At 43.5% G+C, this 18,753-nt stretch overlaps 3 protein-coding genes across 4 annotated transcripts in view; 1 reads left to right on the forward strand and 2 right to left on the reverse strand.

The window, feature by feature from the left end:
• The window catches only part of LOC147210970 (receptor tyrosine-protein kinase erbB-4-like), a 166,240-nt gene extending 163,720 nt beyond the window's left edge, over positions 1–2,520 (reverse strand). For both annotated transcript variants that reach the window (XM_086119524.1, XM_086119515.1), the window contains exon 1: positions 2,220–2,520. In XM_086119524.1, the coding sequence (XP_085975650.1) occupies positions 2,220–2,283 (64 nt within the window). In that variant the 5' untranslated portion in view covers positions 2,284–2,520. The remainder of the gene's footprint in view (positions 1–2,219) is intronic.
• Positions 2,521–9,195: 6,675 nt separating this feature from the next.
• LOC147210971 (receptor activity-modifying protein 1-like) lies at positions 9,196–12,299 on the forward strand. Its single transcript, XM_086121923.1, has 3 exons — positions 9,196–9,440; positions 10,513–10,639; positions 11,511–12,299. Exons 1-3 carry the CDS (start codon positions 9,389–9,391, stop codon positions 11,764–11,766), a joined length of 435 nt encoding a protein of 144 aa, XP_085978049.1. The 5' UTR covers positions 9,196–9,388; the 3' UTR covers positions 11,767–12,299.
• Positions 12,300–12,451: 152 nt separating this feature from the next.
• LOC147210972 (putative methyltransferase DDB_G0268948) lies at positions 12,452–15,789 on the reverse strand. Its single transcript, XM_086120751.1, has 6 exons — positions 15,502–15,789; positions 15,175–15,335; positions 14,437–14,650; positions 13,077–13,180; positions 12,822–12,959; positions 12,452–12,644 (listed from the first exon to the last, which is right to left on the reverse strand). Exons 1-6 carry the CDS (start codon positions 15,607–15,609, stop codon positions 12,557–12,559), a joined length of 813 nt encoding a protein of 270 aa, XP_085976877.1. The 5' UTR covers positions 15,610–15,789; the 3' UTR covers positions 12,452–12,556.
• Between the last annotated feature and the right edge of the window lie 2,964 nt (positions 15,790–18,753).

Below are 18,753 nucleotides of genomic sequence, written 5' to 3' on the forward strand. Positions count from 1 at the left end.
ATGGATCAGCTACACAGTTTTCAATTTTAGAGCTACTCATGAACAATCATTGTATCCATCCAGCCATCTTCTAATCCGCTTATCCTCACAATGTGGAACCTTACCATGGAAATCAGCCAATCGGTGGCCAATCAATCAAAGCACCACACACACACACACACACACACACACACACACACATTTCCCTGCAGCACGCTGGATGATCTTTCTCATGTGTGGTTGGAAATCACTGCTCCAGTCTCTGAACCGAATGCATCTCTGAGCGGGCGACGAGCAAGTAAATTCACATACAACTCAATTTGTGATATCATCAGACAACAAGATAGAAGAGCGTCTATCAAGCATCAGAGTGAGCTGCGTCCTCGAGGCGCATCCAGTAAGGGCTCCATCCCGTTGCACGCCTGACGCCTCATTATCAAGTCCTTTAACTTGGACAGAGGCAGCAAAGCCCTCTCCTCAATATGAAGCCCAATCAACTGGAAGAAGTATTGTTTTGCGCCTTTTCTATCCGCCCCCATGAAAGGCAAATCCTTCGCAATCATGGCGGCATATCATATGAGCAAGAAGTTTCACGTGGGTCACAGAGCTCAGATATCCAGTTTTGATAGCAATGCTGACTAATTTGGAGCATGATAGAATTGCCCCTACGTCCCCCTCATCCGTCATGCTGTCACACAAAGGTCTCGACAGTCTAGACTGATGCTATCAAGAAAAAAAAAAAAAGAAGCTTAATTAGCTTGTAATAAATTCTTGTTTCTGCCAGTCATATCCAAAGTCTTGGTCAGCCCCGTGTGGGCCAGCTGACAAGCCGACGGTAATTTGAAACTGGCATTCAGCAAGTGCGCCCCCAACGCCGCGCCATCCCCCATCCCACACCACTGCACAGGCGTCCGTCTTCAAATGTCACCCAAACGCGCACATGCCAAAGCTGCATTTGTTCCTTTCTCTCCCTCACACACTCACACCAACATGCGCACGCGCACACGAATTAAATGCTCCAACTGAATGTCCAGGTGATTCATGAAAATGAGCAATAACAAAACCCTTAAATTTGTTAATGGGGCCTTGCCGATTGTGAAGAGTTGAGAAGGATTAGAATGCATCTTATCAAGAATACCTTATTGTTGCAAACCTCCACCAGTGAATACAATATAATAAAAACAAAACCTTTGCCGGCAAAATATTGTGTGCATGTGACCTTTGATGCTTTTAATGTTGAAAATTTAACATATGAAATTCATGGGATATTTGTTTAATTTCATAATATATGAAATCAATCCCACAGAACAACTGGGAATTTCTACACGTTACACTCACAAGCACACGAGTGAACACACAGATGAGATTCTTTGCAACAAACACCACGTGAAATCTTCTCATTTAGTTCAAGATGATAATCAGAGTCATGAATTGAGCAGTCCTCATTAACACCCACAAAGTTACCATAGGGCTGCTGGGTGGAATCTGTGTTACAAATATCCTGGCTGGGTGTGCACGCGTAGCAAAACAGTGCGGTTGTCTGTTTTTCTCCACGTACACGCGCTAGCACCCATCCATTAATGCATGTGTCGAATAGGCTGCATTCAGTTGCTTCCAGTGTGCACCTGAACACTTCAGCCCTCCTGCACAGCGACTCCGTGTCATCAAAAGTATTTCACTTGTTCTGCTTGACATTTTGTTTGCTATAGTTTATTGTGCATTTCCAAAGCTGGAATGTAGCACTTTGGAGAGAAAATGGCGTGGCCCATTAGACCCAAATGTTCCTGAACAGAGCAAAAACAGAAGGATAAGTGATTGAAGTCTCTGAGAAAGTTTAAGGACCAACGAACAGAAGAAAATGTTTTTAATGACGAGTGGATGGACCACAAACTGCCCCATTCAGGAATTACTGCATGATGATAACAAGATGGTTCAATGTTTCAAATATTCAGGGAAGAATTCCAATCATCAACTAGCGAAAAGGACTTGTAAATAGTCGAGGCATCCAAAAGAGATGATCGGATCAACAGTTCGGTAAGTGAATTTCGGCGAACAAGTGCAGTTTGAGAAGCATTTGACACAGAACAGAGTCGGCGGGGTGAGCTGCGCTGCGTCAGCGTTGAAGTTGATCAAGTTTCTTTTCCACGCTAATGAATCGACAATGAGCCAATCAGTAGGCTGAGCGGGTGATTCCACTCAACGAAGGCGTTTGGGCGCCAGCCCAAGCAGAAAACACTCACCTGACTGCGCTGCACCGGATGGGATGAGCAGCAAAGTGGCGAGGGCGCAGGCGAGGAACTTCATCTTGGAGCGTGGGCTAATAGTCTTGTTCAACTCCTGCAACTCACATGTCCAATTAGGATATCCCGGTCCTGTCTCAAGAGTACAATAATCGAGGAAAATAGAGCGAGGCTCGTTTTATCGCGAATCGCTTGGTCGCGCAGCGCACAGCCTTTACGCGCAACTTGGCTGTGTTTGTTTACTAGTTCCCAGGCTGCTGCTCCGGATCGCTTTCCACTGTGAAGACTGTGAGACAGTTTCCCGCACGCTGACTCGGTGTTTGTGGCCGGGCGCGCGCGCGCGTCCGGGCGTGCGCATGAGATTGCGAGCGCTGGGTGTGAACACGCCTCCACAATGTGATTGACACTTCACGCAACCTATTACAGCGGCTGATAGACTTTTTTTTTTCGGAACACTTGGCTTCGCTTGAAGGTCTGCCTACGTCACGATCAGTTTCCGCGGTAGGTGATCACACCTGACCTCGTCACTTGCGGTTTAAAGGCCACCTGAGCACATATGGATGTTTTCACGTTGGCAAAGTTCCAGTGCTTGAATGATTCGAGGGCAGCACAGGGGTGGGTGAACTTTTGTGTTCAAGAGGCCACATTTGATTTTTAAGTGCATAAAAATCAATTCAGTTCATGCATCAAGTTAAAAAACACAACAACAACTTGTAAAATCGGCGCCGCTACATATGTAAAGCATGAATCTGTACAGTGTTAAATAAAGATGCCGTCCATTCTAATTGTTTTGTATTCCATCATTCACAATGAAGGTAGATATCAAGACTTAACCAAATGTTTAATGCTTTTGATTGTATATAGTACAATATATCAGTTGAATGGATATTGAATAAGTTGAATACATGCAAAATACATACATTTTAACTCACGATTTCCAGGGGAAGAAAATTGACTCTTGATGCGCAGTGTGCTAGACTAAAAACGGCCATGTGGTCCGAAAGTTATACTTTGCCTACAAAAAGAAACCCTCACTTAAATGGTTTGTTGTTTATTTGTTTTTGCATATGTGCATTTTGTGAGCTAAACTTACTAACTTACTAAGATAAAAATAAAAATAAATTGGTGGTGACTGATTGTCTAAATTCAGTCTTCAGTCTCTATAAATTGGTTATTAATCCATTAAATGTAAATGTTCTATGTTATACTTAGGACTTCAACTGTGAAGGCAACACAGTACCTTTATTATTATTTATATATGAGTGGAGTCTACTTGTCCGGGTTTATACTGCACAACGCTATGCCGCACTATATTATGCTATGCTATACGATACTGTACTGTACTATACTGAATTGATTCGACCAGGATATTTACCAATGTCCCTTAATTTACCTGAAAAGAATTGTTTGTTAATTACTTTCATCTACTGAATGGTAGCAGCACACAATCTGGTGAGAGAAAAATGTAATGCCCCCCCCCACCCACCCCCATGAGATTTGTGACTATTTTGTTTGGTGGTGCTTTATGAGATTTAATGTAAGATATCCTTTATTTGTCCCGCAATGGGGAAATTCCCAATTCACAGCAGTGAAGTTATGAAAGGAAGAAGTAGAACAACAAAATATAGGCGCTGCTGGAAAGGCAGCCACTCTCGCGGCACCATTTTGAAGTAAAAATAACAAAAATAACACAACACAACACATAGGATACAGACAGTCGTGCAATCTTCACCACTTTTCTGCATACACTTTGTTGTCTGAAGCAGTTATAGATGAAAGAGGACGTCATGCTGAAAATGTGCACATGTCTGCTACAAGCTAAGTTTTGAAAGCAAACACGAAGCTGTAGCGTCCATTGACGAAAAGAGATGAGTTCACTTCTCCTGTCATACGTTATCCGCTTCGAACTCCGCGACTCCCAGTTCCAAATCCGCATCGGCGCTCCGCGCTAACGCTCCTCAAGCCTTACATCCATCCAGCCGCAGACCGTTCAACAGCACCGATCTCTCCGCTGAACAAAGCGGGGCTGTGAAAAATGCTGCCCATTACAAGCGCAAGACACAAGCGCCCCGGGACTGTCCAGCAACGACATTCAAATGGCGCCGACATTCCTCCCAGTCAAAAACAGTGCTGGTATACCCATGCTGCCGAGAAGCCGCAACCACCAAGCACTGAGTCTCCTCCTTGATGAATGTCGTGGCCAAAAAATGCTAAAAAAAGTCCACATCAGGGCCACACGACGTAACAACAAACACAAAGTGACAAAACAAACACAAAAACAACAAAAAAAGCAAGGCTCATGAGAGCACTTGCCGACGGTTGCCTACTCGGGCGCCATCTTGACTTCACAAGATTACTTTACAAGATAATATAAAAGTTCAAAGAAAAAAAATCATCAATAGATGCCATAGTTCAATGCGGTTTTATATGTGCAAAGGGAGTAGGAAGAAGTACAAAACGAGTGCAATCCCTGCTTCTCTCCATATTTCTCATATCAAATTATTCTAGTCCATAGGTGTCAAACTCAGGTCCTGGAGGGCCGCTGTCCTGCATGTTTTCCAAGTCTCCCTGTTGCAACACACCTGATTCAAATGATCAGATCATCAGCAAGCTCTGCGGAAACCTGACACTGAACCGGTTCATGACGAGTGACTCGTCGGCCATTCATAAAAAAAAGTATACAATAAATATTCACGAAATATGTAAAAATACATCCAAAAAAACCCAAAAGTTACAAATTATTATTTGTAATAATTTATACCATAATGTGCCATTCAATACAACTGCTCAGTACATTCATCCATCCATTTTCCGAACCGCTTGATCCTCACTAGGGTCGCGCGGGGTGCTGGAGCCTATCCCAGCCGTCTTCGGGCAGTAGGCAGGGGACACCCTGAACTGGTTGCCAGCCAATCGCAGGGCACACAGATACGAACAACCATCCGGTCTCACTCCTCACACCTCGGGACAATTTAGAGTGCTCAATTTACCTGTTATGCATGTTTTTGAAATGTGGGAGGAAACCGGAGTAGCCGGAGAAAACCTACGCAGAAATGGGGAGAACATACATACTCCGCCATCGGGGCTGGAGCCGGAACCGAACCCTGCATTTCTGCACTGTGAGGTGGACCTATTAACCAGTCGCCCACAAGAAAACATGGAAGTTTTTTCCCCATTCATTTTTAGTTTTAAGAGTATTTAATAAAGTCAGTGTAATGCATTTACGCATCAGGCAGGACTATAATGTCCATGTGTGATCAGTGGAACACGACAGAATGGGTGTGTGTACAATGAAAATACAGTAAAGTTGAGATGTTGATGGATGATGGCGTCAGCAAAGGTGTAAATCATGTCCTTTCATCTGCTCCCATCTAGCGGATATTGGGAGAAATGCGTATCTTTCGCCTTAATATTCATCATGAACAGAAGAGGTTGCTGGAATATCAACTGAAAACATCCACTGTACTCTGCTGTCATCTGGAGCAGTTTGGGCACCTTCGTTGAGCGAAGGCATCCATTCTAAATAAGAAAAAATCTCATGGAACACATCCAAACAAAAATGTCACAAATGTTTGAAAAGAGAAATAATGAAGACTGATAAATTGATTCACTTGTATGAATGACAGGTGGATATACCGTTTTATTTCACCTTTTGTCATTTATTGGCAATTGGAAGTGTATTTCATTATTATGCTTGCCACTGCACACGGCTGTTCAAGTAGCTGCACAAAATAAAAGTATTAATTATTGTATTTATCTTGTCAAGTGTGACAGCCAGCAAACAGCTCTCAAAAAAATTCTAATTTACCGTTAGTTAGTTAGTTAGTTAGTTAGTTAGTTAGTTAGTTAGTTCCTAGCATTACATGAAAGTTGTGTCATTTTTATTTTATAGAGTGATGCCACATGGTTGTGAAGGAGAAAATACTCTTGAGCAGCCCTTTTCTGCTGAAGTGAGGTCAGACGGGTGCACAATAACAGACACAGATATCTTGTCTTATCTCACAGCCGTGTGACAATACGATTCAGAGAGAAAACGAGAACAAACTCTACCATGATGTCCTCACATAACACAAAAGATTGTGTGCAGTTACATCCATCCATCCATTTTCCGAGCCGCTTTACCATTACAAGGGTCGCGGGGGGTGCTGGAGCCTATCCCAGCCGTCTTCGGGCTGTAGGCGGGGGACACCCTGAACCGGTTGCCAGCCAATCACAGGGCACACAGACACAAACAACCATCCGCACTCACACTCACACCTAGGGACAATTTGGAGTGTTCAATCATCCTGCCATGCATGTTTTTGGAATGTGGGAGGAAACCGGAGTACCCGGAGAAAATCCACGACCTCTGCACTGTGAGGTCGACACACTCACCACTGGACCACCGGGCCGCCCTTGTGTGTGGTTACAATTAACATTATATTCATACATTTTATAAGCGCAAATCAACTCACCTCAACTCAACTGCATTTATAGCGCACTTTGAAACAGCCATCGCTGCACACAAAGTGCTGTACATGGAGCAATTCAACATGTACAATAAACAGTAAAACAAATCGGTAATAAAGACGGTAGAAAGCACCAAACAGTAAAACCAAGAACAAATCTAAGTCATGCTGAGTCGAATGCCAAAGAATACAAGTGAGTTTTGAGGAGGGTTTTGAAGATGGGCAGCGAGGAGGCTTGCCGAATGTTCAGTGGGAGGTCATTCCAGAGAGAGGGACCAGCAACAGAAAAGGCTCAATCCCCTCTCAGCCTCAGTTTAGTTCTTGGTACTTCTAATAATGTCTGGTCCGCAAACCTGAGGTGCAGGGCAGGTGTGTAGGGGCGGATGAGCTCAGAGAGGTAAGGTGGTGCAAGATCATTTAGAGATTTGAAAACAAATAAGTGGATCTTGAAAACTCTAAAATGTATGGGGAGCCAGTGAAGGGATGCCAGAGTAGGAGTTATGTGCTCCCTCTTACGAGTACCAGTCAAGAGGCGAGCAGCGGCATTCTGGACCAGCTGAAGGCGCTTAATGGAGGACTGGCTGACTCCAAAGTAAAGGGCATTGCAGTAATCGAGCCGGGATGTGACAAAGGCATGAATTTCTGTCTCAAAGTGTTCATGAGAGAGGAGAGGTTTTATTTTGGCCAGCTGTCTAAGGTGAAAGGAGCTGGATTTAACGACGGCACCAATTTGCCGATCAAGTTTGAAATCACTGTCCAATTTAAGGCCCAAGTTTGAGACTGTTGACTTAAGAAAAGTAGACAGGGGGCCCAAGTCTACAGGATGGGATGTACAAGGGCCACTGGGACCAAACAGTATCACCTCTGTCTTCTTTTCATTGAATTTCAAGAAATTTTACGCCATCCAGGTTTTGATTTCTTCCAGGCAGGATAGAAGTGGCCTTAGTGAGAAGGTGTCTTTTTTGCTCAGTGGGACGTTGATCTGGCATCTGCATAGCAGTGGAAGGGAATACCATGTTTCCTTAAGATGGAACCCAATGGGAGCAGATACAGCGAGAACAGCAGAGGCCCCAGAGTTGAGCCCTGTGGAACACCACATGATAGGGGAGCAGTGCGTGACTCAGAGCAGCCAAGGCTGACACAAAAGGTTCTGTCAGCTAAATAGGACCTAAACCACTCAAGAGCACGAAGACCTCCAAGATGTCATGTTCATCCAACAAAAATTTCAACAGCATGTGCACACTTTTTCCAGAATTTTTGAAATGGGCCTGAAACTTGACAGCACATCTGGATCAAGACCTAACAATATCCATGGTCCATGATCACAAATCCAGCAGATTGAGCTGGTGCAGATGGCATCTTAAACATTACAGCCAGGAGTGGAACAAGAACAGTCACCTTTCCAGATCGACAAACATGTTGTTTGGTCCTGGCAGAATGCCGCTGCCGCTGTCATCATTATCTTGGACGTTCACCATCACTTCTTTGGCCTACAGCAGGGGTGTCCCAACTTTTTCCTTTGAGGGCCGCGTACAGAAAAATGGAAGGCTGAAAGGGCCACTTTTAAATCCTTCAACTTTTCACAAAAGTCAGTCAAGAAAGCAATTACTGTATACAGTATATTGTCTGTATTGTCGAGTTAATCTCATCAGCTTTCTGCTAGAGGTGTTAAAGCAAATAGTTAAATAGAGGGTTTTTCCCAGTTTTTGGAGTGGCCAAAAGCTGCCTATCTCAGGGTACATCCAGCTCTGCACTAAACAGCAGGCGAATCCGATCTCCACATTCAGAACCCCAAAAAGAACTAACTGTAGTAAAATAACCATTTTATTTTTCAAACAGTTGAGGAGCATTTCTGTGATGGCCTCAAAAATCAGCCGCAGAGCTCAAAGTGGAAGAAACAAATTTTGCCTTTAAAATGGAATGATATTTATTCACGACAATGTTTTGAAGATAAATTCTCATTCTTTTAATCATAAATGATTTATTTGTGTCTTTCAGTTCAGAGAAAAGTTCCACAGTAGATATGCAAGTTTATTACAATAATGGCACAGATTTTTTCTGACAACCTCCCTTCTCATTCTGCCCACCTTCACATTTTTTTAACTACTCTTGCGGGCCATGCCAAATGTCATTTTAGTGAGTTGTTTTTTGTTTTGTTTTTTTGTCATGTCACAGGTCGCTGAAAAATGGATGGTGGGGTACAAATGGCCCGCGGACCGTAGTTTGGACATCCCTGGCCTACCAGACCACAGACAGGAGATGAAAAGGTGAATTGGAGTTGCTGATCAGTTTGAATTGCACTACATTGGAAAGTCAAGTGAATGTCGGTGACTTCCCGTCTTAGTTGGCAGTGACTGTCATGCCACTCGGCTAATTTTGGTTTCTGATTTGTTGTTGTGTCCCCTGTGAGTGGCTCCAGGGGAAGGCAGCTGGACAAGGAATCAGATGACAGGCAGGGCTGCTATGATTGGGGGTGGGTTCCCACTGTGGAAGGTCAAGGCACTTTCTTTGGTTTTGGTTGGCGTCTCTGTTGTGTTGAGCCCACAGCCATGAGTCATTGTTCACTAGTTATCCGTGTCATCATCTCGATCTTCGGTTAATCTCATTTTTTTTATCTACAATATATTAGAAGGGAAGGACGAGAAGGGAAGGAATTATGCACAGCTGATCCCAGGGCAGTAAAGAGAAGCGCACGCTGGAGTTGCTTATACAATAGTCATCATGGCAAACGCATTGTTCCTGAAGGCAACTTGTGTCATGTTGTTCGTCACCGGTGAGTGGTTGTTGAGAAAAGGTTGTTATTTTAATTCATTTAAATGTGCTTATGTAACATTTGACAACTTCTGTCTGTTTTCCTTGTTGTCAATGTCTGTCAGTTTTTATGTTGGGAAGATTTTGTGCGACATTTCAAATTAAAAGGCAGGAGGAAAAAAAAGAATGCAAATATAACACATTGCTGTTATTATTTCAGATGGATGCACAAGCAGCACTTGCGACTTGATCTTGGACTTGAGAGAAACGGTTATATGTGGTGCTTCAAGTCAGTCACGTTCAAAACAGACATGTTCACGTTCAGAGATGGAAAACCTTTAAAAACCTTGAGTCCAGGTTTTCACGTGTGTTTATTCAGCAGCCTGACAGCAGTCGGCAGAAACGAGCGGCGGTACCTTTCCCTCTTGCAGCACGGTTGTAACAGTCTCTGGCTGAAGGAGCTGCCCAGGCCTGTCAGTGTGGCCCAGAGGACGTGGGAGGGTCTGTCCATGATAGCTGTTATCTTAGCTAGCATCTTCCTGTACTGGATATTCTAAATATTCTCTCAACTCAGCCACCTCAATACCCCAAGGGGATTCATACATCCTCGTTAGGTCTGTCAGCAGGAAGATCACATAAAAGCAAAAAGTGGACTTCGCATATTCATCTCAGTCATAACCTTTGGAATAGCAGTCATGGAAAAGTTACAGTTGTTGTTGATCTGGGGTCTTTTTTGTACTTACTAGCAGCAGATAGTGTCATCACTTTAATAACCTTTTGCAGACTTTTTAAACTCTCCCTGGAGGCTTAGCAAACACCAGAATCACACAATCCGGTTTAGAAACAGGTTCCGTTTGCATGCTCCTGACTATTGGAACATATTTACTCACCTAAAAAGTGCTCATGGGAGTCACGGAGAGCTACAGAGCCCTACTGTTCATGACATTATCCAAGGTGAAAACGATGTTTGAAAAAGAGATGGTTTTCAGTGAAGCAGAAAACCACAAAAGCTTGGAATCTTTATAGACTAGCTCACAATCACAAGTCAATGATGGCAAGCTGGACTCATCCTCATTTTACCTCCCGTTCTGCAGCATGTGTGTCTGGCTGCGACAGAGCACTGTATGAGAGAGTCATTGACGACTTCTGCCTGGCTAAGTTCAAGTCGGACATGGGGGCAGTGGACCAACGTCTGTGGTGCAGCTGGCCGGACACCACACAGTGAGTTCAATTCACGAGACACACTCTGTTCTCTCCACAGCGTTTTTATGACCAATAAAAATAATCTTTTGAAGGATTTGTTCTATCTGGTACAGCGGGTATTATCTGGCCAATGAAAGCAAATACAGGAAAGGGTGTCTACTGTCCTGTTTCATGCTATATAGATGTATTATTTTAATTTATATACTATACAGTGTATACAATATCTAATAGCGTACTGAGACAATTTCACATTTATCAATTGTCTGGTGCACTGAGACTATGGCGATGCATTTTGGTTTCTTCTGCCCCCAAATATTTAGTGGCTATAATTAGCACTGTTAAGACCAGATGCTTCTCTGGTGTCACTCTCGAAGGCACCAAGAGAGTGCACTACATTGCAAAATATAGCGAAATGCAGTTTATGGTACATGCTGTCTTTTGCAGGGGTATTTCTAGACCGCCGGGGTTCCCATGCAAGTACCATGAAGGACCCTTCAAAAACAACAACAACAAATGTAAAGACTGCTTGAAACAAACCTGCGAGGAGGGGGCTCAATTAAGCAGATCCACAAATCCCAACATGTCATTACAATATTTCACCAGTTTTGTCATTGATATGGTCTATTATGAGCCATTCATGAGGTCCTCGACACCAGCCAGTACCTGCTAGTAAGCGGCCTTAAGCCAGGTATTCACAATACATTTTCAATGCAGGGTGTAAAGCAGTGCATTAACATTATTGATTTGGATCAACATCAGCCGTTGCTTGGGGCCACATTTCAAATCAGGGCCCTGTCGACAATTGCCCGAGTTGCCTGCCTCATTGTGGCATCTCCGCTTTAGCCTCTACTGACGTTTGGCTTCCATTTTCCTTTGTTGTTCCATGCAGGATCTACGAGGGGCTGACTAACTGCACCTACCAAGTGGCACTGAGGATGGACTGCTTCTGGCCCGGTCACACAGTCGATCGCTTCTTTGTGAGGATCCACCGTAATTACTTTCATGACTGCCAGCTGACCGGCCGGCTCATCCACGACCCGGCGGCCAGTGTCCTTGCTCCATTCGTTGGTGTGCCGATATTGGTCACCTTACTCGTGACAGCCCTGGTGGTGTGGAGAAGTAAACATACAGAGGGCCTTCTATAGGGACAACCTTAATTTCTGGACAGTTTCTGGACCCTTTATTTCTCCACCGGGTGGTACAGTTGAGTGTGCCACAGTACGGTTTGGAATTTATTCTGGTGAGGTGTATCAACTACATACTCCAAGTAGTGTGCTAACATAGCAGCTCAACACAGTCTAAGAATTACACTTTTTTTTCTTGTCTTCTTACCATTCCATTGATTCTGTGTGCATGTGTGTAGCTCTGTCCTTAGAGGAAATTCACCACTGCACCAATGAAATACAACTCTAGACAATGGAAACTGGAAAAAAAATGTGTACTCAAACGAACTGTCCTCCTTGGTTGACTCAAGACTTTAACTAAACAACTAGTGTGTGCTATTTTGCAGGCTGTCAACTGGTGCATTCTCATGCTCATCAAATGTAGAAAGCAGTACCGTGAGTGATGGTTCCAAAGTAATTCTACACACAATAAAAGCAAGAAAAATAGAGCAGCCGAAACACTACAAATGTTATTTGTTTATCTGTGAAAAAAAAATCCTCATGGCAAAGCTTTTCTTATTAATCACGTGCAAAGGAATTAAGCAGATAAAGAAAAACTGAAATGATTTTAGCATTCATTAATTTGGATTAAATCCAAGCAAATAAAAATGCACAAGCAAAACAAAATGCATAGAGTACCAGCTTTGCTTCAAGTTCGGCTTCGGTTTTATTCAAAGGTATGCAGGCTAGGAGTTTTTTGTTTGTTTGTTTTTTTTTCAGCAAGTGTTAGGAGTACAACCAAAGCAGAGATCCGTGATTTACAGTAGAAAGATCAAGGTTTTCGTGCTAGCATGTAGAAATATTTCATCACCAAGGTGAGCTCCGTGTCTGGCGAGGACACCTGCATGGCAGCGAGCAGCCTGAAATGGAAGACAGGTTCAGTTCATTCTTGTTGTAGTGGTACAATGAGTATTTCGTCAACGGGGGGTGAACTTTTAATGAGTACAAACACTGACACAATAATTTGAGGTGTGGTGTAGAATTTAATGCTCAGTGTTTGGCTAACTAAGGTCAAAGATTGCATGTTTATGTCTCACTTGTTCCTGATGTCATCAGAGAGACGTTTAGCTTTGGCGGCATCCTCACTCCTCAGTTTCTGGTAACTACTATATGTCTCCACCAAACCAATGAAATGGTTTATCGTCACTTTCCTGGAAATGTTTTGACAGGTGTTCCTGGAGACCAAAAAATATATAAGGGAAGAACATTTCTGATGGGCCATATTATGGAAATGTCACTTTTTAAAATGTGTCTGTTTTCATTGGCGATAATCAGAAAGATGGGATACTCACCACTGTTTATCCGGAAAGGGACAGGCCTCGAACATGTCAAAGTAGATTTTTGAAGAACACGAGGCCATATGAGGTTGAACAAAGGGGAGCAGAGCTGCATGAAACTAATCATAAACAATGAAAACACATGCTGGTAAAAGCTGCTATGCATCATCACCGACATAAATTCTGCTTGGTGCACGGTGTAACCCCACAGAGGCGGGTTAGACCCAATGTGAGTAATTTCGTAGATGAGTGCAGCCCAGGGAATCTTCAAGAGGGACGGCTGCGCCACTGTGAGTGCTCACAGACGACTTTAATCATGGCCCATCAAAGTGACTCCTTTCAACCCCTTTAAGTGCGGCCATCTAGACGTTCAATCGGCTCTCTCGCACTGATAGAAAAATCTGGATATTCTGGCACTGCGCCGCGGTGCATTGGCACCATCCAAATAAATAAAGCTTTAGAGGTTAAGTGGACTCACATGCAATAGGTTATGGCTTCCCCATATCATATGCATGGTCACTTGATGTCAAGGTTCAGGTTGAATGTTTTATTATTCTTATACCTTACTATGAGCAATGGTTCGAATCTTATTATGACAGAATGTTAAAACATCTGCGACACACCTCAATTTCACATTTTGCCTTTGTAATTCGTATTGTGGCCAATTTTACAACCAGCTCATGTTTACAAGCACCAACATCCATTTCAAAGGGGTTATTTATTGAAAATTGACTTTTTAAATTCTTGGACACAAATAGTTGGATCTCGGGAGTCACTGTCCGCCCATCAAGTTGGAAATTAAACATTCTCAGTAAATGGCTCACTGCCAAGTCTGTCAAGTGAGGCATTCCGAAATGTCCAGAATGTGATGTAACAGCTGTGGCTGTTTTACATGAAAAGAAATGACAGCAGTCTGGCAGAATAATGCTTCACTGGTTTGCCACACACTTGAGAGGTTCTTTAGGTTTGATTCTTGGCTCAGGCGTTCCTGCGTGATGTTTTCACGAGATGAACCGGCTTCCATCCATCCATCTATTTTCTGAAGTTCTTGTCATCATTACAGTTGCGGGTAAAGTGGAACCTGTCCCAGTTGACTTTGGGACAGAGTACACCCAGGAGGGGTTGCCGGCCAATCGTAATGCTCGGTTCTCCATTATTTAAAATGGATTAATTGGATTCTTTCTCAATGCAATTTACACTTTTGCACTTACTGCTGTTTTGCATTGTTGTTTCGCACCCGGAAGTCCACCCGAGAAAGTGAAAACTAGAAGGGGTACTTCGAAATTAGAATGCAAACATGAAACAACAATGGGCCACATGAAATTTTTGTTCCGTGACTAATGTACCAAGGAGTAAAAGTAAGTATGAAAATCACCTCTTGACAGATGTTGTTCACTGCACTAGTGGCATCGCCATACTCCAGCGCCATGTACTTCATGTTGCTCAGCAGCGCCAGGCAGCCATTGGGCTTCAGAACCCGCTCAGCCTCCTTCAGGAACTGTGGGCGGTCAAACCAGTGGGCCGCCGTCATGGCCGTTACAAGGTCCACCTGGCTGGACTCAAACGGCAGTTGCTCTGCAGGACTCTGCCTGGATGTCGGTGTGGCGGAAAAGGAGAGGTTGGAGAAATATTTGAACAGTCCTGGGCAAATTCATGGACCACATTGGTCATGCTCTGCTTTTCCAAGTCGGCTCACCGAGCGTGGGAGTCCTGTAATATTTTTTGCAATCATTTAGCTGTTTACTCCGAAAATCGATGAATTAAAAAGTCTTTTTTTTTCTTAATGTAGCCATATGATGGAAAATGGACTTTTGAATTGTCCGCATATACAGTAGATGGCTATCTGGAGTGTCCTCCCTGCCATCATTTGTGAAGGACACAAGGCAGCACATTTTTTGTGAGCTGCCTATTTCCAGAATGTGTCTGTTTAGTGATGTGTCCATTGCATTTGCACAAGCATGGATCATCTGCATACTTGATGAAGTCCATCCAGACCCATTGCAAGAGCTCCGCCTTCAGCTTTTGCAATTTTGGAGCCTGGCAAAGATCGCATTATAGACAACACATATCTGTTGAAAGCATTCTAACCAGCCACTCCATTATCCCATCTCACCTGTATGAGACATTCTGACGAATACTATTGGCCCGAGCAAGCCTCAGTTGAGCGGGGCTAACATCTGCCCCAACAACCTGGTTGAAGTACGGAGCCAAAAGTACAGTCCCCTTTCCGTTACCACAGCCGACATCCACTGCAAGGTTGAACTTGTTTTGCAACTTGAGGGGAATTTACAACAGTCAAGTTAACCATGCACACTGAATTTCACGTACTTAAAAAAGCAAAACAAAACATTTTTAAGGTCCATAAACACAAGCAATGGTTTGAATGGGTTACATAAAACAATCTAAAGTGTTGCAGTTTGATCACATAATGAAAACATACCTTTGGTCTCATAAAGTCTATAATCTTGTTGATCAACTCATGGGGAGTCACTCTGTATTGCAGGTAAGCGGCAACATGGGCACTCTCCTCAAAAAATCTAAAGGCCATTGGTATCCGTCGGATCTGTTCTAAGCACCACACTGATTTCTAGAAAGTGGCTACACTTCCGCATCTGCCAATTCTTCAAATATTTGTGTGTGTGTGTGTATAAATATATTAATGATGGGAATTCCGGCTCTTTTTAGAAAGCCGGTTCTTTTGGCTCGGCTCACTAAAAAGAGCTCTTTCGGCTCCCAAGTGGCCGTTTCGGAGCCAAAAGTAACGGCTCTTTTTAGTGAGCTGAGCCAAAAGAACCGGCTCTCTCTCGTCTCCCTGTCTCTCCTGTTCGTGTGCTGCTCACAGGTGCTGCTGTTGTGTGTCTCTAACTCCTCCCCCTTCTCTTCATTGCAGCTTGTGTGCGTGTGTACGTGTGTGAGCGCGCGTGTGTGTGTGTGTGTGTGTGCGCGTGTGAGCGCGCGCGTGTGTGTGTGTGAGCGCGTGTGCGCGTGCGTGTGTGTGAGTGTGTGCGTGTGTGTGTGTGTAACCCTCACCTCCCTCTTCTACCACGGATCTTGACCAATCACGTGCGGCTTTAACCAAAGGAGGGGGAAAAAAACAGGAGAAAAAAAAAGTCGGCTCCTATTTTGAGCGGCTGTCTGTGAGGGGCCGGCTCCCTTCGTTCACTTCAAAGAGGCGGCTCTAAGAGCCGGTTCGTTCGCGGACGACACAACACTAAAATATATATTTTTTGAAACTGCACTTGCATTCTAAGAGCAGCAGGGAGCAGTATTAGAACATGCAGCATTCTGTGCGAAAGGACGAAGATTTTTGTCTTCCTCTGGGAAAGGTTGTCGTTCTCATTTATAATAATTGACATGACCGAATGAGAATCAATGAAATGATTTGAATAAAAGTGTATTTCGATGAGTGCAATGCTTCTTTTCAACATACATTAGAAAATATATACCACGTGTGCAAATTGAATGCTGTATTGCTGTTGCTATTGTAAAATATGTTTTAGCTACTGAGGATTGAGTAAATAGAGGGAAGGGGCTTTTCCAGGGTATCAGCAACTCATGGCATAGGCAACCATGGCATGTGTTGACCAATCAATTGGATTTGGTCATACCTGTCAGCAAGACTCAACATCTGGTGTGTATGTAAACGTGTGAGGGCGTGTGCACACAAACCCAATTTATTAGAAACACAAGGTCAAAAAAAGAAAAGCCCCGTGTACATCTGCAGGCACTTCATCAAGCAAAGGAAAAAAGCGAGGCCCGTGACCCTGACCAACAGATGAGTGCAAGGGACAATCAAATCCATCCTTGGAATTCAAAATACTGTACTTGCTGTTCAAACTTATATGAAGACACTTGCGGTGTGAATCAACGCATATGTTTGTCTGAAAACATGCTTTTTCTATGTATTATTAACACATCGAAAAAGCTTTAATAATTAAGGTGTAATGTACAGACATTACATCTTTGAAACACATCTCATTCAATGCCAGCTATTTTCAGGCCCCCCTTTTACCCTCAAATGTGGAAAGAAAAAACAAAAACATAAAAGACATTCAAAATATATTCCTGGGATTGAGTGTCTGGATTCTGAAGAGACATGAAAATACATCATCAGTGGGAATAAATGAGTTTTAAAATACATCCATGCACAGTGATCACCCTCAACATCTTAAAATAGGAGTATGGAGACATACTGTACATGGTTCTGAGTATCAAATCCTCTTTGTAATTTTAAGCACACTGCGGCTGCTGGTTGAAATGCATGCATTTCAGGAAATTGTGTTCCAGCCCAACTACCGTACTTATTTCTGCCTGTGAGTTCATTATTGGGCTCTGTCGCCAAACATTCAGCCTCACTCCCTTGACCCATTAACCCTTTATTTGAGGTGCCAATTTGAAGGAGAGGCCCGTAATCCGACTCTGAGAGGGGAAGGTATTTGGTTTGGACGATAGAAATGGATTAAACGGCTTACATTAAAGGCCGGTTTAATTGAACCAATCAATCCTGATTCTGCCGCCATAAGATAAGTGATGAACGGGACAGATAGCGTATGTAGGTCACGGATGGGGGTGGTTGATGGCATTTGATTGGTGGACATTCATACCAAGCAAAAGCACTTCTGAATCAGAACCAAATGTACTGACTGCTGCTGGTTACTGCGCTTGGCAATTTTGTTAAAACGCCACAGCTGTCCTAAATTAACAGCAACAAAAATTACCCAAATAATATTTCATGCTGGCAGCAAGTTGGCCTCGCACTTCAGTATTACAGGGGTCAAATCTCAGCTCCGGCTTTCCTGTGTGGGTGGTGCGTTCCACTTGCTTTGTTTTTTTTTTTTTTTTTTCCATTTCCTCCGTGAACACCTGTCTTCCCTTGCCGCGCCATTACTGACAGTGTTCAGTTGCAAACAAGTGAGATAGCGGTGACCTTTCCATTCAACCTGGTCGCAAAGTAAGCTCGTTAAACTCGGCTGTTTAATTAGCAGGGTTGGCAATCAAAGAGGAGTCCGGGACCTCTGTGGGCGTAGCGATGGATCAATGGCCATCGGGGAGTCTTTAGGTGCTGCAGCGCACGACTTTTCCGTGCTCAGAATGCAAAAGAAACCACAATGGTCTCACAAAAATGTCTCCGAAGGAATATGAGTCTTTTGCTACCACTCTCATCATCAACGCACAAGCTACATATACGGAATGTAGTATGTTTCAATGAAGTCAGCAAACTGGAAAAATGGCAAGCTAAAGTGTCAGAGTGCTTTGGAAAACACACATAACTGAGGTCCAAGTAGAAGCAAGTAGCATAAATAAAAAAACATCAGAAGGCTTAACTCTGTTGGTCTATTTTTACAGCAAGAGAGCGAAAGAACTCCATAATGCATGATGGCTCTGTGGAGTGCTGAAGACTTGGTGGTCCTCCACGAGTCTAGGTTCGCTTCTCCACTCGAAGATCTTATTCGTGTGCGGACAGGCTGAAGTCAGTTCCAGTTGTAGCCTGATTTCCTTCGGTAAACAACTCGCTGGAAGCGTTTCCAAGCCAGACGAGTGACTTGTTTGGATCGAAATAACAATTGGCTTCTTGTTCCCAGCACTGTCTCCCACCTCTCCCACAAAAAAAAAAAAAAAAAAAAACAGTCCACGAGTCTCCAGTACCTTAGCATCATCCAAATTGCATTCGCGGATACCAACTAATGACATA

This window comes from Hippocampus guttulatus, chromosome 1 (genome assembly GCF_054856545.1).
Source record: "Hippocampus guttulatus isolate MCC_2025c chromosome 1, RoL_Hgut_1.0, whole genome shotgun sequence".
NCBI lineage: Eukaryota > Metazoa > Chordata > Actinopteri > Syngnathiformes > Syngnathidae > Hippocampus > Hippocampus guttulatus.